This window comes from Aspergillus pseudotamarii (genome assembly GCF_009193445.1).
Source record: "Aspergillus pseudotamarii strain CBS 117625 unplaced genomic scaffold BDV38scaffold_7, whole genome shotgun sequence".
Classification (NCBI taxonomy): Eukaryota; Fungi; Ascomycota; class Eurotiomycetes; order Eurotiales; family Aspergillaceae; genus Aspergillus; species Aspergillus pseudotamarii.
Window position 1 is genome coordinate 307,724 of NW_022475021.1, and position 16,830 is coordinate 324,553.

At 49.9% G+C, this 16,830-nt stretch overlaps 4 protein-coding genes across 4 annotated transcripts; 3 read left to right on the forward strand and 1 right to left on the reverse strand.

The window, feature by feature from the left end:
• The first annotated feature begins 472 nt into the window (after nucleotides 1–472).
• On the forward strand, nucleotides 473–3,367 carry BDV38DRAFT_296260 (sugar porter family MFS transporter). Its single transcript, XM_032062898.1, has 3 exons — nucleotides 473–1,593; nucleotides 1,693–2,403; nucleotides 2,473–3,367. The coding sequence occupies exons 1-3, from the start codon at nucleotides 1,057–1,059 to the stop codon at nucleotides 2,842–2,844; spliced, it is 1,620 nt and encodes a 539-aa protein (XP_031917663.1). The 5' UTR covers nucleotides 473–1,056; the 3' UTR covers nucleotides 2,845–3,367.
• A 1,030-nt stretch (nucleotides 3,368–4,397) lies between these two features.
• On the forward strand, nucleotides 4,398–6,695 carry BDV38DRAFT_190117 (uncharacterized protein). Its single transcript, XM_032052253.1, has 3 exons — nucleotides 4,398–4,490; nucleotides 4,588–5,212; nucleotides 5,264–6,695. Exons 2-3 carry the CDS (start codon nucleotides 4,714–4,716, stop codon nucleotides 6,523–6,525), a joined length of 1,761 nt encoding a protein of 586 aa, XP_031917664.1. The 5' UTR covers nucleotides 4,398–4,490; nucleotides 4,588–4,713; the 3' UTR covers nucleotides 6,526–6,695.
• Nucleotides 6,695–7,184, forward strand: BDV38DRAFT_190111 (uncharacterized protein). The gene has a single exon (XM_032052252.1). The coding sequence runs from the start codon at nucleotides 6,865–6,867 to the stop codon at nucleotides 7,132–7,134; it is 270 nt and encodes an 89-aa protein (XP_031917665.1). The 5' UTR covers nucleotides 6,695–6,864; the 3' UTR covers nucleotides 7,135–7,184.
• Nucleotides 7,185–7,705: 521 nt separating this feature from the next.
• On the reverse strand, nucleotides 7,706–16,496 carry BDV38DRAFT_278956 (glycosyltransferase family 4 protein; the record flags this gene model as incomplete). The annotated part of the gene is made up of 8 exons (XM_032058867.1): nucleotides 7,706–8,305; nucleotides 8,362–8,572; nucleotides 8,632–9,091; nucleotides 9,151–10,915; nucleotides 10,966–15,231; nucleotides 15,286–16,206; nucleotides 16,273–16,362; nucleotides 16,428–16,496. The coding sequence occupies 8 exons, from the start codon at nucleotides 16,494–16,496 to the stop codon at nucleotides 7,706–7,708; spliced, it is 8,382 nt and encodes a 2,793-aa protein (XP_031917666.1).
• Between the last annotated feature and the right edge of the window lie 334 nt (nucleotides 16,497–16,830).

Genomic DNA, 16,830 nt, shown 5'->3' on the forward strand with positions numbered 1-16,830 from the left:
AGTTTAGCGTCAATTCTTGTCCATTCTTGCCCGAGGTTGGCGAAAGCTTCTACTAGTACTCTCGGTCTCTCCCTACGGAGTTTATGAATGGGATCCTATACATTACTCGGCTTATACCCTACTCCATGCATATACCCCTATCGCGGCGGGTATTGGATTCTGGGGTAAACAGAATCCCATGGATGAGTTCTTCGTCCCTTTTAATACACCGGTGTACAGTGTTGTCGAGCTTTTAAAGCACCGAGATCAACGGCATCTCGGCAAGGTTCCGACCTACAGTGGGGTTAAGCGCTCTCCCCCGGCATCGGGTTGACGTCCACTCAACAAAATCCCGGATAAGCGATCCCGGGATATTCCCTTACCAAGGAAATCTTTCTCAACTTTGGGCTGCGCTCTCGCCCCCGCCAAGCCGAAGCTACCCCTGTAAGATGCTCTATGCGGTGAAGACGGGTGGTTCACCGGGAAAGCCCTCGCCATGGTGGATGAATGAATTAGGGACTCTAGCTCGGAATAGTCGCGTCCAATGCTGTGAAGGCCGACCTCCCACACTGACGATGACTTCGTCTAGGGCCACTTATTGGGAAAAAATTGTGGGAAAATGTGGATCAGCCAGAAGGTCACACGTCGCTTCTATGTAGAGAATATAAGCTTGATCGCTGCGGCTGAACATTTCTTCGCGGCTAAGAGGCAAAGCAGTCTGGGGAAAACGCTTCCCCGGCCCACGTTCTCACTCACCGGGGACCATGGCAAAGCAAATTTTTTGCAGAGAGAAAGCGTCCATCGTAGTTCTCGACGTATCGCAGCTCTTTGAAGCAACCCCATGGCGCCCCAGTCTGGGGCGGACCTTGACGGAACTTGTGGAGATAGTTCGAATGAAGCGTCCATCCGCATCTATTTAGTTTTTAAGATGCTCTCCACGCCCGAAACCCAGGTCTCACTTTTGTTGTGCTCAAAACCACCTCCCTCTTGTTCATCCTAGGTCGCCCCCTGTGTCGAAGAATCTTCTGTGTCACCTTTCCCTACTTCATTTGATTCTTCGACCCTTTGTCCATCACGATGGGCGTTCTTAACGTCGTTGAGGATCGTCCTACTCCGAAGAATGTCTACAATTGGCGAGTGTACTTGCTCGCAGCCATTGCATCATGTGGTTCCAATATGATTGGTTATACGAGTGCCTTTATTGGTACAACCATCACACTGAACTCCTTTAGAGAGGAATTTGGCTTGGACAAAATGTCATCTGCGAAAGTGGACTTGATTAGCGAGAATATTGTCTCGCTGTTCATTGCCGGTGCCTTCTTTGGGGCCCTCTTTACCTACCCTGTTGGCCATTTCCTCGGACGCAAATGGAGCTTGGTGATCGCGTCAGCCATCTTCACGTTAGGAGCCGGTCTACAGCTGGGTGCCGATCACTCCCGCGGACTTGGAATCATGTATGCTGGACGTGTCCTGAATGGACTCGGTACTGGTGTTGCCTCAAACATCGTCCCGATCTATCTTTCGGAACTGGCACCTCCAGCCATCCGTGGGCGACTTGTCGGTCTCTATGAGCTTGGCTGGCAGATTGGTGGTATGGTGGGATTCTGGATCAACGTAAGTGGTCTTCGCGCTTTTGATTGGCACTCTACCTTTTAATCCTTTCCCCTTATCGCTCAGAGCCATGTACACAATGCTGACTTGAATCCGGCTTAGTACGGCGTCGAAAACAACATGGAGCCTAGCCATAAACAATGGTTAATCCCATTTGCCGTTCAGCTGGTCCCGTCTGGGCTGCTTTTTGCTGGTGCCTTATGGACAAAGGAATCCCCTCGGTGGCTCTTCCTCAAGGACCGCCGACAGGAAGCAATGGCAAATCTCTGCTGGATTCGTCAGTTGAGCGAGACCGATATTTATATCACTGAGGAGGTGGCAGCTATCGACCAAGCGCTTGAAGAGCAGGCAGCCACCATTGGTATTGGATTCTGGAAGCCCTTCCAGTCCGTTGGCACACGCCCAAAGATCTTGTGGCGTCTTTTCCTGGGCTGCATGTTGTTCTTCTGGCAGAATGGATCCGGCATTAACGCGATCAACTATTACAGTCCAACCATCTTCAAAAGTATCGGTGTCAATAGCAATACGATCGGAATAACCACGGGGTTGTTTGGTGTGGTGAAAGCCGTTATGACATTCGTGTGGCTTCTGTTCCTGGTTGACCAGTTGGGAAGACGGAAGCTTCTCCTGATCGGTGCAATCATGGGTTCGGTCTGTATGTGGGTGATCGGTGCTTACATCTATGTTGTCGAGCCCGAGCAACATCCCACCGACCACTTGAACGGTGGTGGTATTGCAGCCATCTTCTTCTTCTACCTGTGGACGGCGGTCTATACGCCTACATGGAACGGCACTCCGTGGGTGATCAACTCGGTAGGTTTCTCCCCTCCCTCCCCTTGACCCACTTGTCGATAAGAACCGTCACTGATAAACAATAACTAGGAATTCTTCGACCCCAACATTCGTTCCCTGGCCCAGGCCGCAACCACCGCCAGCAACTGGCTCTTCAACTTCCTTGTTTCCCGCTTTACGGAGCAAATGTTCGCCGCGATGGGCTATGGAGTGTACTTCTTCTTCGCTTCCTTATCTTTCCTCGCCTTCTTCTTCGCCTTCTTCCTCATTCCCGAGACCAGCGGTATCCCGCTAGAAGTTGTGGACCGCCTGTTCGAGGTTAAGCCGGTGTGGCGGGCCAATGAGAAGGTCAAGGCTCAGATGAAGGAGGAGGAAGAGCGATTCCGCTTTGAGATCAAGGAGGGAAACTTTGATAAGAGCGAAGAGGAACATGTGGAGAATGGCCATGAGACGAGGGTATAGATTTCACGATAGACTGCATATAGACTTGTATATAGAACTTGCGTTGGTGTTCTGATTTATTTCGGAACTTGTATATTTGCCGTTATCTCTTTTCTCATGTTTTGGCAGTGCTGTGGTTCAATAGAATTGCTAGCTTTAGCGGTCATTTTCAACTTATTTGTTATGGAAAGAGAGAAGAACGTCGAGGCCCTCCAGATACAAGCATCCACGCCCGGTACGAGGAATTGATTGATTACCTTGACAAGAATTTTATACGTGGACGGTATGTCAAATACACGACTCCAGCGGCTCAATCGTCTCGATAAGGACTAGTACAAGATGATGTTCTACTTCGGATCGTATGGGGAACAGATATATATCTTTGTGGGTCCTCATACTTAAGCATCTCGATTCTTGACGAAAGCTTATTTGTTCGGCGAAGGAGGGTAATTTGAACTTCTCCCTTACTCTAAAAAAAAGGGGATTGATTTTTGATCTTCACTATCTTTGTTTTGCTTCGAGAGAAGAAAAAAGATAACGTATTCAATCTTGGCTTCAGCTCGGTGAGGGATGTAAATAACAGTGAATAATATGAAGCCCTTGATGGCTTCATCGGGCATGGATCGAAATTTGCGGCGGAGAGGAAGTTTATTAGTAAGAAAGATTACGATTACGATACACTTCGATAGATACAGAATCACCAAGGTCAGCTGGACTGACGCTCTCATTGGATGATGAGGATCATCATGGAAATCAGCCTCGTTAAACCCAAAATATGAGCAGTCCACCGAAGCAGAGGAGAGCCGACTGGGATATATGAACCCAAATTGGTACGAAACAGGGAAATCCCGCTCATATCATTCTCAATCGTATCTACTAGTCGTTTCTGCCATCAACATGGCATGATCGTCATGAAACTGGAATAGCATCCGATTAGTCCCTAGTCTTTTGGACTGGTGGTTTTTGCCAAACCTTAAGTGGTATTGGCAGTATCACAATACGGTAACTTTTAAAACCTCCGTCTGTCTCAATGATTGTCCACCTGAACAGATGAAAAAACCAAAAGCAGTAAAAAACCTGGAAAGGAAAAAAAAAAAAAAAAGCAAGTAGAAGTTAAATTACGTTGCCAATAAATTTACATCGAATCCCCTGTGGTTTCATTTCTTATGCGGTTCCCCCCCGTTGGTTTTCTCTTGTTGTCGTCGTTCTGCTATTTCTAATTTTCCCAAGAATCATTCACTCACTGGGGAAGAAATCAAAAAAACCAACGAAATTAATTCCCTCCCTTCCTCTCTTCTCCGCTCTGGATGCGATCGTTTTGATTGACGGTGGTCTCCACTTCCAACATTATTGATTTATTATTTATTTATTCTTATCTGGTTATACACCATCGTCATCACATCACCTGGGGAGCTGCCTAACGGCCTGATTTACTTCGATCTTTTGACTTCTTCTTCCCCCCCCCTCCCTCTTTCCTACGCGACGACTGACAGTTAGACACGCATCTTCCCCCTCGCCTGTCCGTCATGGACCACGCTGGCTGCTTGTAAACTTGGTCGGGTCGTCATTCGCTTGCAGTCCAAACCATCCATATTTGAACCTATTTTATCGCATACTGAATCTCTAATCACCGCGATTCCACCCACTGGTTGCTTCTCTGACCTGCAGTATGTCTCAGCTGCTCTTTTCCTACGTGCTTTTTCCTTCCCATATTTCCCCCCTTTCTTAATACTCTGTACGACCCAAAATGGATTCTACATCAAGTCTATGCTGACACTGAGGTCATTTTTTTTCCTGCGTTTTTTTTTAGTATCCCTTACGCTCACGATTTGACGATCATTTGATTCCTACGGGTTGGCGTTACTGGTCCTCCTTCCCTCCGGTTACTCGATGCCGTCCGAGTTGGTCGTCCTGCCGCCCTCGTCGCCCCTCATGATTTCCGCCATTCCTCCCCCACGCCCGGTTTCTGTAAATTCTCTGGCGAGAGCCTCGATCTCGTCATCTATTCCATATGCCAAATCAACGCGAAGTACTAGCGCAGAGTTCCAGCTGCCCGATGGCCCCATCGCCCCTCCCGTAGTGCCTGGCCAGCTGGCCTGCCAGTCCCCGGTGGATACCGAGATGGAAGATGTGGAGATCAGTGTGGATGCATCACGTCCCCTCCGGCCCGAGCTGCAGTTTCCAAACCTCCCTGTTGAAATCCACGAAGCCATCCTTGATTACCTCTTCGGCGAACGAGCGGCAGCTTTCACAACGACCGGTCCGGGAAAATCGCCCGGTCGAAGTTGGAATAAATCTCTTCGGCACCCGCGACGGAAAGTTTTGTCGAACCTAGCGTTAATCTCGCCCGTGTGGAGGTCGCTAGTGCAAGATCGGATCTACAGACATAGTGAGTCGATGATGATGTCGTTGTTTGGAGAAGCTGTCTGACCGTGACTAGTCAAAATAAAAGGCACGACGGAGGAGTTGACCGAATCGGCACGTTGGTTTCGGGCGCATCCCCATCTAGCCAGCTATGTCCGCCATGTCGAGATATGGATCCCGGTATGGGGGAAGCGGGCCATCAAGAATAACTCTTCTCAAATTCCCGCCCGGCGGTATAATGATGAAGATGTGGATGGATCCGCCGCACATACGACCATGGTATGGGATGATTCCGACACCAACCATGGAAACGACTACAAGTACCACTACGCCAGTCATAATGCCACTTTAGAGGAGATCTTTTATCACGTTCAGTCGTGCTTTCCTGAGGCACGCATTCTGACTCTCGAAGGAGGCCACTGCAAAAAGCCACCGATGGTACGCCACTTTAGGAACGATCCGTGTGGATTCTCTGGCCAGCGGCTGCCGACGCTACCGGAGATTCGCTCGTTTGTAATGCGCGGAGCTTGGAACATTATGCGCGACCACCGACATTGGCGTAATTTGTCAGAAGCGTTGCCGGGTTTGCAAGAGTGGCATTGTGCGTACGCAAAACCGAAGGTCGAAGGGTATCATACCATTGCAGAAGTTCTACGACGACTGTCACCGTCCATTGTACACCTTAATATTAGCCTGGAAGGATTCTACAGTAAGGACAGCACGCAGACCAGCTGGCTGGGCGACGGAGTCAACCCCCCTCATCTATGTCGCTTGCTGGGAGATGTCATACCGCACCTGGAGTCCCTCGCATTTACAGGCAAGGTCTGTGCGTGTCTGTTCCAACCCACGCGAAATTCTTTAGTGGCCTGGCCACCCAAATCTTCGAAATTGAGATCGCTAGACCTGGTGGTCAAGAATTGCTGCCGCGACAAGCGAACCCACTCCGGACTGCCATTCCTGGATGACTTTTCGCGGATCACCAATCTCCACTTTATCCGGGCGTTCGAGCGATTGATCACCGGTGCGGTACATAGTCTCAACACTCACCAAGTGTTGAATTACATGCGGATTCGGTTCATCGATTTGGACTCGGCCTGCCCCCCTCTCAACCCGTACTTCCAGCTCATTGACGACGAATGCTCGGGTCTCTGGAGCGAGCGGATTCTAGACATGCTGCACGAGGCCCGACCGCAGGCGCATTTCATCGAGCTGTCCGAAGGGATTTACCCGCAGTATGGGCCCAATCATCAAATCGTGGGAGCGGTATACCCACGTACCCGACCTTTAAGCATCCACGCCGCTACATACAAAATCATCGCGGACGTGTCCAAATCCTAACCGATCGCGCAGCCCCTTCGGAGATTATTTGGACCCAGTAGCCATCGTTCAGTACCAGTTAGATACCCAAGTCCTGTGGACGAAAGAGTGAAGATGGGAATGATAGTCCGGCATACTATCGAAGTCATCGCATCCATGTAGGAGTATAAATAATCGTGTTTACATATACTAAGGAGTAGGGAAGATTCATATAGCCAGAAAAGCGGGGAATGGTGTTCTTGTGGATCTGCCAGAAACATGCTTCATAATATGTTCAATCAGAAGATTTGATCTTTTGCTAAGGGTGAATGGTCTCTATCACTGCAGTGCAGTGCACCTGCTCTTCCACTACTAGGGAGTATGACGCACTGGCAGTATCTTCAACTGCCGTCCCACAATCCCTCTTACCAGTCGTCTGTAAGGCAAAACCAGCGTACTACCGCACCACCTCACAGTTTCAAAATAAAAATACAATACAAAGAAAGAAAGAATAACAAAGAAACCCGAAACCAACAAAGAACCCATAATAACCCGTCATCAGGAACTAATCTCCGAAATAATCCCCTCATCCAATCCCCTTCCATACTTACTACCCAAGCAGTGAATAATCTAGAAATATCTATCACCTAAAATGCGCATGACAATTTACTTTAAGTAACGAGTAACGAGTACAGGGTTAACCTCAATGAAGTCGAACCTTGGTAGCTGGTATTCATTTCCCTTTTACTGGATTACTCTCTCCCTCCCTCCTTCCCTCTCTCTCTCTCTCTCTCTCTTACCATAGCGTATCTTATAGAAAGATAGCATCCTTTTTGGTTTCCACAGGGTATATGTGTATGTCTGTAGTCTAGTCTAGTACATATATCATCTAGGGTAAGGTGATCTTCTGACAGGGTTTAGGGAATGTAAGCCCTAAATAATACCCTATTCTCTGAATAGGTAGATAAAGATGGAAGTACACGTGCTATCTGGCTGTTTATGTTACTCATCTATCTCTATCTCGGCTACAATTCCTTCTCTATTGAGAGATAGCGATCATAGTGCATATTCTCATAAGGAGTTTAATATGTGAACATAGTCAGATGAAAAAAAAGAAGTATTGTATATACCATTATCATTAATATTAACAATATGTACTAATAATCTATGTCTATAAACATCTCTCGTCAACTTTAAAAACCAGAAATATCTATAATCATTATTAAACGGACTCCGAGCTCGACTCAGCAGAGCTGAGTGGACCCGGTCCACGACGTAACCTTCCCCACCACGTTCGAGACGGCTGCGACGAATGTATCCTCTCCTTGGTGAAGACCAGGGAGCTGTTCGAAGAGGCCATCCGCTCCCGAGCAATGAAGCTGCGGCTCTGGTACTTGCCGATCCAGAGCATCTGCTCATGCTCCCGGAGGTACCGGTGCTCTGAGAAATTGTTGAGCACGTTATCACGCCCCCGCATACCCAGTCGACGTCGCTGTTCAGTTTTAGCGTACATCCGCTTCGTGATCTGTTCCACCTCTTCGGGACTGGGGCGCAGCGACAGCTTCGGCGGCTGATAGCCCTCCTCGTCCTCGGCGAACGGGGCCCACTCATCCACTAAGGCAAGGATTCGGATTTGCGCTTGAGCGAGGGACAAGGCGTCATTGGGCGCGACGACCTCGCTGAACCGTTTTCCGGTTTTGCTGTCTGTGACAACGCAGAATGACGCGCCAACGTCGGTGCAGACAACGGGTACTCCGGTCAATGCAGCCTCTCCCATAGCTAATGGCAGACCTTCGGAAATCGAGGAATTCATGAAAAGCCACTAAAGAGAACGTTAGTACATTGACGTCCTTTTCAAATGGAGCCAAGGGAACTTACAGCATCCTGGAGCACCACAGATGGGTTACCCAGACCCTTGAGAACCACGTGATCGCGAAGCCCCTTGGACGCGATGATCTCTTGACATTCCGATGAGTAGCCAGGGGTCTTTTCCATGTCGCCGTAAATGTGGAGTCGATAATCCTTGAAGCCCCATCTGTTGACAATCACATCGGTGGCCATGACGGCCGTTTTGATATCCTTCACATATCTATCGCGGATATTAGCACGCTGAGTTGAGATACTTTCAATAGTTGGAATAGGACGTACCGGATATGAGACAACATGACCACGGTAGGCGTTTCGGTCTTGATGGTTTCGATGGGCTTGTATTTCTCCATATCCGTGATTCCGTTGACCACCGGGTCGATCTTTCGCTGGAATGCCCGACGGTGCTGCAGGGCACCTTCACAAGTTCCCAATTCCGCCTCCCAGCCGGGGTTGAAAAACGCGGCGCACGGCAAGACCACGTCCGCATGATGTTCAGCCAGGACGCAGGACAGACGGCCCAGGTGGATGAGGGTGGTGTTGACAAAGGAAGAGTCGAAAGAGATAGCGCCAGACAAGAACGTGACCATCTCTCTCAGACTGATGGAATGATCCCACACATGCAGGGCACACTTCCGCTTGATCTTACAGAGGACACCGTACGTGGCGCCTGTGAAATGGTGCGACGCCTGGAAAATATCGGGGATCTTTTCGGGGACGGGAACGGAGAAGACAAACAGATCTACAAGAACTTGGTTAATACATGTATCCAGGCAAAGACCTCGAAGAAAAAGAACTTACAGCGATGCCACATATCCAATGCGGTGTCGAGTTGCACCAAGGTCGGATGTTCCGCAGTTCTCCATTGTGAAATGGGCATGATACCATCGATATCGTCGGCCAACCAGAGGTTTCTCCAGGCATCCTTAACCACATCACTCATCCAGACATCGTTCCAGTTCCGGGAAGACTCAAAGTAGGTGTTCAAATCAACCAAAGCTTTCGTGGCTTCTTCTATATGCCGGCGGGTGTGTTGAGTTGTACGAGCGCAGCGGACTAGACTGGTAAGAATAGGAATGAAATTCTGTTCAATGTCACTTTTCCGCGTGTCGAATGACCGTTCCGCAACCTCCGAATCGAGCGAGCTCTGGAAAACCCCGTGAGTAGGGTTGAGGAAATCCAGACCCCACTGTGGCACGACTGCAAGCGATTGCACATTTCTCTCAATCTGAAACCGGGGGACACCGAAATCGGTAGCGGCTTCAGCAAGGATATGCCATCTAGTACTCTTGAGGTTGTTGACCAAATCTCGTCGGCAAGCCGAGACACCACCGGGTTCGTTAGGCCAAGTCGCTGTATCCAGCGCGAGAACATGGAGTTGGCGGTCACTATCCTGTAGCTGTGTAGAGAGTGTTCTCGTGTTGATTCGCGCATCACCACCCTGTCCGAAACTATACAAGTCGCTCATCTTGAAAGCGAGCCATGTCCAGGAGCTGACTTCCGGATTCATATCAACTCTCGCAAGCACTGTGTCGCCTAAGGCATCGAGGTACTTTCCAGCAGCATCAAGTCTGCCGAAATCCCTGTTTCTCCAGTAAGGGTTAAGCACTCGATCCGACCTCAAGAGAAGTTCATCCATCCATCTCGTGGTTGCCGCGTCGAATTCCTTTCCGCTTTTCCAGGATTTCCATAGATGCTCTCTGGCAAGCGATGTGGGAATGGGATACCGCTTGATATTAAAACCAAACATCCGTGAGACAACCCCAGCCTTTATGGAAGAGAAAGAGAAGAGCGGATTATCATCCAGGAAGCTGCAGTTCTTCGGCTTCTGTAACACATTGTACCAGTCATCTTGTATCATGGGCGGAGTTGGCGAAGGCTCGCCGTTGAGGGTGGTGGAAATGATGGGATGGAACTTGTGATCGTATGTCCATTTCGCATTATAAACGTCCGACTCTTTCGTGAACGTGGCCTCCGTGACACGAGGATAAGGGATCCATTTGTTCAACTTTTCCGGACGAGCGCGAGGCGGCATGCACCAGGAAACTTGGATTTTGTTATGCCCGGAAACGAACTCGGCTCGCAGTAATTCATCATCAAACTTGGCATGCTTCCGGTACGAAAATTCAAACGACACTGGATCTCCATTGCGCATGGTCGAACCGGACATGATGTGGCCTCTTTTATCGTACTGAACGACTTGTCCGCTGAGCACGCCACTGACACATTGACGTCTTGATGGCAGTTTTGCGTTTCGACCATCATTGACCGACGTATAATCGTAGATAAACTCGTTGGTAAGTGACCCATTACTATATTCCTCCCTCTTCTGGAGATTGAGCGTGTCTTTGTATGTGTTAATGGCCGTCAAGTGCTTATTGTCGTTTGGTCTCTCCTCGTGTCGCCCGGAGTATTGGTAGAGGCGCAAGGTACCGTCCGGCATAGTCTCAAAGAAACCTGTCGAAGGGCCGTTAAGGCTCTCCGTTATGACGCGGTTGTTCTCAATAACCGTCTTTCTGCCCTTCATATTCTTATAAAGTGTGGAGACCTTCTCACGACCGTGTAGCTATTCAACCTTGTTAGCTTAATCATGACCGCGAGCTAAGCAATACATACCAAAACCACGGGAAGAATAAACCGCTGAAGGGTTTTACAGATTATCCAGACCGTATTAAGAATCAGAGTCGCCGGCCAGGCAAAAATCAAAGGAAGTCCACGAGTGATGTAGTTCAGCTCCCTCTGGTATTCCGGATCCGCAACGAGAGAGATCACGGTGAACTTGATGCATGTTTTGATTTTCTCATGGAGCCGAGACAGTGCAAGCCGGATTGTTTCAAGAAAGCCTAGATCTGACAAGTTCGGGTTTGCTGGCAGTTGAGCACTCACGGACCATGAATCCGGGAAGGCATGCTGGAGATTTTGGTTCGGCGGCAGTGTCTCAGTAAAAGAGGTCACAGAAACTGCTAACCCAGCCCCAAGGTTGCATCGCGAAATGAACTCTTCGATACCCAGGGACTCGTCGGCGGAGAATCTTGACCGGATCCAGTCCATTTGCGTGGAAGAGAGCGAGCAGGACTGCCCGCAGCATCTTTTCAAGAGGAAGGCCCGGACATCCTTTGGCAGTTTATCCCACTCAAGATCGCACTCCAACCCGAGGAGTAGGTGACGGAGTAAAGTCTTTTGCCAGTAGCCAATGGCTCGCATACGCTCCCCTGTGCAAGACTCAAGCTGGCGCTTGACACCTTCTGGTACGGGAACTTGTTCATCGTCTCTGTCATCTGCAACCAGTAGCTCCGTTACCAGAGACTGGCTATGCGATAGACCCGATTTGCATTCAGCAGTAGCCTGGACCACGGCCTCGGCGATCATTCTGCAGTTTCGACGGATGTCTGACACCCATTCATCCCCGACAAGGTCAGGACCGATGACAACAAAGATGTGTAACCCGCTGGCGGTGCTGCGGCTGATCGCCCTGATCTTCTGTTCATTTTGAAGAAGGTGGCCAGCGGAGACCAATTCAATAGTCGTTTCGCCCCGCTGCCAGAGCTCTGCTGCCAGACTTACAAGCCCTCCTGCTAGCCGAAAGGCTGCCTCTACACGTCCCGATTTCTTAGAGCTGTACTGGGATTGTAGGATCTGCATGACTTCGACACCTGGATGTTGCGATGGCTGGAGTTTGTATCGCACATCGGCCGGCAAGGTGGAAATATTGTCAAACATTTGGCTTAGCGTGGTTTGAGAAAGATCGGGGGAAGGGTCGAGAGCGCTGCAGGTGTAGAATGGCGATTCATTTTTGGAAGTAGGCTGCGCGTTGGTTTCCTTTTTCCACAACGGCATCCATATGTCGGTCATGTACAACGAGATAAAAGCAGCGGTCCATGTTCCCGAAGCCAAACTGATGACACTGCTGTATGCGAAAGCTGGAACATAGACATGAAGGAGAATACCCAAAACGAAGCCAATAACCGTGCCTAAGGCGAGGGGTATTACGGCACGAAGCCCTGTGAATACCTTGTTGTACTGATACCAGAGAAGACCGGAATATGACCCAACATAAGCCAAATACATGATGGTAGCGTCGCTAGTACCTTCGAAAGCCCACATGAGGGCCAACGAGATAGAAGCGCCCCAAATATGGAGAAAGAAGAACTTTGCCAGTGACTTCCAATACAGTGCTCGTCGTGACCGGATATTGTCCAGCTTGGCCTCTTCGAGGGACTCCAGAGAGGCAATGGCACGAGAGGTGGTTTTATTGGCCAGTGTCCATAGTGGCTGCGACACAGCATCAAGGATGACTGCACCCATAAGATAGTAAGCCAATCCAAACCCAGTCGCAAGCCGATATTTCATGCTAGACACGTTGGACAGACCCACAACCGACTGCCCTGTCAGCAGTGCGGTCCACTTGTCGACTAGAGCGAGGATGAAGTACAAGATGCCGCACCACACGTCACCGCCAGTGTGACGCCAGTGGAGAAAGGCGTTGTGAAGCTTGACACCCCTCTGCATATCGCTCATGGTATCCACAGACGCTTTCAATTGAAGGTTCCAAGTTGGGCTGTAAGGCCGTGGCAGCTTGGTTCTCGAATACCTGCAGTACCATACAAGAAGAAACATTGTCGCGGAATATCCATCGGCCAACTTCCGGACTAATGGGTCCGCAGTCGACCTGGTCCAGAAGTGGCGGTTCCGTTCCTTCTCGACACTTGCCTGGAGGGCTTGTCGTGGGATTGGGGTTGTCCCGATATCTTCCACCTCCGCTGGTAGACTGTCGCGTGGGCTTGTCTTGAGATACCAATTGACGACATCACTGTCCGTAATGCGAGGGATGTTGAGATACCATGTATTCCACTGCGAGATAACCATACGAGCCCCGATCAAGAGACAGATCAAGAATAGCCATAGGAAAGGAATGTAAACCCATGTGTCGTGGTGAACCCAGATCGTGATAATCGGCGAGATGAACAGAATTGGAATGCACATCATGATAACAGTTCTTCCCGACTGGAACTGGAATCCTGGGATCTGGTATACCGAGAGTGCAGAAAGAGTCATGAGGAAGGTCGACAGCATCACGAAGTACAGAAAGAAGACAACCCCGTGCTCAAAGCCACTGATGACACCAATGCCGATCATTGCAAAGATGCCACCGACGAAGGCAACTGCGAGTCCGGCGACGAATCGAGTCATCACGAACATACTCATGGCTGGGAAAGCCATGGCATTAAGGTAATAGTTTCCTCCAGAACTGATCCAGCCACCGAATCCACCACAGAGGATAAGTGCTATCATCAACGCAAGTGTCGCCAACGACTTATCGATGTTGCTCATGAATGTGGTAAGGTAAAGACCTCGGCCAACGGTCGTGAGCATGATGATGTCGATCAAGGCTGGAACAGCGAAGATTCCAAGGAATGTGAATTGATAAAACACCGATGGTCTTTCTTGTTCACCCTTTGGATCCAAGTCAATGTCCATGGATGCATACGCTGTCGGGAGCTCCGTGAACATGTCATCCCGGCGAGGTGGTTGGTGGACGTCGTAGTACGCGCGGTACCGGGTGGCGAGGATCTTTCCGAGAAGTATAGGTGCCATATCGAAGTACATGTCACAGCGCGCACCCACCGCGTACATCTCTGCGAAACAAGAGGCCTGGAGCATGTCATTGTTGGGCAAGGGGTTACGGTCGAGGACTTCCAGATAGACTTCATTGAGGGCGAGCTTGCGGAATGCACAAAAGACGGACAATGCAAACAAATCGGCAGCAGCATCGATTTGATCTGTTTGCAGGATAGTATGAGCGACCGTAGCGAGCTGGGTCAGAAGCTGAAGCTCCCCATTAATAAGGATTGTCGGTAGCTTGGCATCGACCTCCTTGAAAAGAGCTACAGCAGCCGTAGGATCAGGGCACCAGCATCCTTGTTCCCGATACCATGCAAGTCGGGAACTAACAAGGTCCTCGGCGGAGATCTCGCCGCCCAGGTACGCAGTAGAGCTCAAAGCTCTGAGCTGAGAAAGAGACGGAGCCTCTATGAGCTGATATTCACAGAATGCGCGTACGTTTTGAGACAAATCCGAAGATATCGAACACTCAGAGGCTGTTAGGCGACGCAGAAACAAGATTGCCTCGGTCGGAGTAAGTTGTTCGATGTCGTGCATGATACGTGATGGCAATCCCCAGGTCCCTGACAGACTTCCGGTCTGTGTCGCTAGTGCGACCTCGGCCATAAGACATTCAAACCTAGAATATCCCCTGCTGGACATGAACGTGTGTAGAAGGGTGCTAGTACGGTCCTGTGCCTTCGCCGAGAGATAGATGTTGAGGTTGAGAGTACCCGAAGTGGTATCGGTATCATACATACCCCAGACCTGTGTTTCTAGGCGTGTGCGAAATCCAGAATGTAATCCGACATAGACTTTGAGGGTATCTGTTTCACTACCATCGCAAGAACTGAGGATAGCAAGCAATTCTCTCGCAGCGTGGGACACCCCGGAGGCTGTCATGTGTGTCACGTTTTGGAGAGTACGCAATTGTCCAGCGATACTGTGAAGTTCCTCTAGTTTGATACGCTCAAGGAGGTCAAGATCTCTAACATGTCGCTGTGCATCGACTAAATCGGCAATGTCTCGGGATGTGCAGTCGAGTCCGAGTTGGAAACATCCTAGCCCCGTATAGTCATTACCTGCAGGAGAAACGGAGAAAGGGTTCTCTTGAGTAAGTTCCGGCTGCGACGGCCAAGAGAGCTCGTCGATGACCGTCTCTTGACTATCGATCAGAGGCTCCTTAGCGGGAGGTGATAACGACAGCTTCGCCAGTAGATTGGGAATGAAGGAATGCAAAGATTCGTACAGAGAGTCATGACCGCGGGGGTTTGGGCAGACCTGTTACCTAATGTCAGGTTGTTCGCTTTCTAAGCTTTGGGTTGAGACTCTCACCTTTCCATTGGACCTCCACACGTTATGGGCTTCAGTAACCTCGTTGCCTTTCATCCACATCAGTGCCCCCAACGGCTCCTCAGTTATAGTCTCTGTAGTCGCAATTGTTGCGTCGGTCAAGGCGGCACGGGGCGCAATCCAGCACCTTGCGCTCCTGTAATTGCACCATTTGAATGTCCGGTGAATAACATCGTGCGATAACTCTACTCCATTATCGATAGTCTCCCACGACACGATAGTCGTACCGCCCATAGACTTTTGTGATGCTATAGCGCGCATAGCTGTTCGCATTTCTGTCATTTGGAAGTAGTTGCGACTGCTGCCATCAGGCGAGATAGTGGCGTTGCGATAGATGAAGCCCCTGATAGGCAGCATGTCGATGTCGCGGCATTGCTGCTCGGTAATGTAAGCAGGCGGCGAAAGCTCGAGCCAAACATCGAGCCCGAGCTGGTTTATATACTTTACCAATGCGTTCAATACAACGGGTTGGAAGTGCGCGAGAAAGTCAGCGAGAAGAATCCCGTTGAACGGCGACTGCACATCCTGTGACTGCTTGAAACATGTCCGCAATGCCTGGGCAACGGCCTCTAAAGCCTGAATCACTTCATCGTTATTCGAAGCGCGCTCGGAGTTCGCAAATGCTCGCACATCCAGTCGTCCTAAGGTATAGGAAGCTGTACGCTGGCCTGATAGAGAGCCCAGAACACCCTCTTGCGTAGGGTCGAGAACAGTGATATCCCACTGTTGCAATAACTGCGTCTGATCAGGAGTTGGTGGGTTTGATAGGCTGCCGAGGAAGACACCGAACGATTGAAGCTCCTTTCCTGCATATCTCTCTGTAGAGAGCGGCTGGGCCTCCTTTGAAAGACGATCGAGATACCGGGAAATAGCTGCGGGCACCACTGATAGCTGATCCCTTCTCTATTATTATGTTAACATGATTTAGGGCCGTGTGAGTGCCACGAACTGTGGGCATTAAATACGTACACGCCAACTCTTGCGGACTTTCCTTCCGGCCAAGAAGAGAATATATAGGCCCCCAAAGACAATGGTAGCCAACAAACAAGCGGCCAGAACCTAGTGATCACAGTCAGTGAGCAGACAGTCTTAGGGCTGAGGCATCACATGACGGGGCGTCTTACTTGATCCCACCAGGTCTTCACCATGGAATGCCATCCTACCGCATCCAGACCCAAATAGTCTGCGCCCATGGTGAACCGAGCGCAATTAACCAAATGAGCGAATAGAAATGAACAACGTTAGTGACAAGCACCACACATTCCGGAGCGAGGATCTGTCGCGGCTTATTTGAATGATTTGATGGCGACACTGACCGACAAGGCCGTCCCTTACTTGAACCGTTGTGGGCGTGTGAACGTCTAATGAAACTTACATACGCTGTATATGTAGTCTCTGATGGGCAGCTGAGACTTCAAGAACCCAGCACAGGAAGTGGGGAAACCGAAGCCGAACCAATTTTCTTGCTCTGCCGATCCATGTTCCTAAATTTCTCACCATCATATTGGTGGACAGTGGAGAATGGCG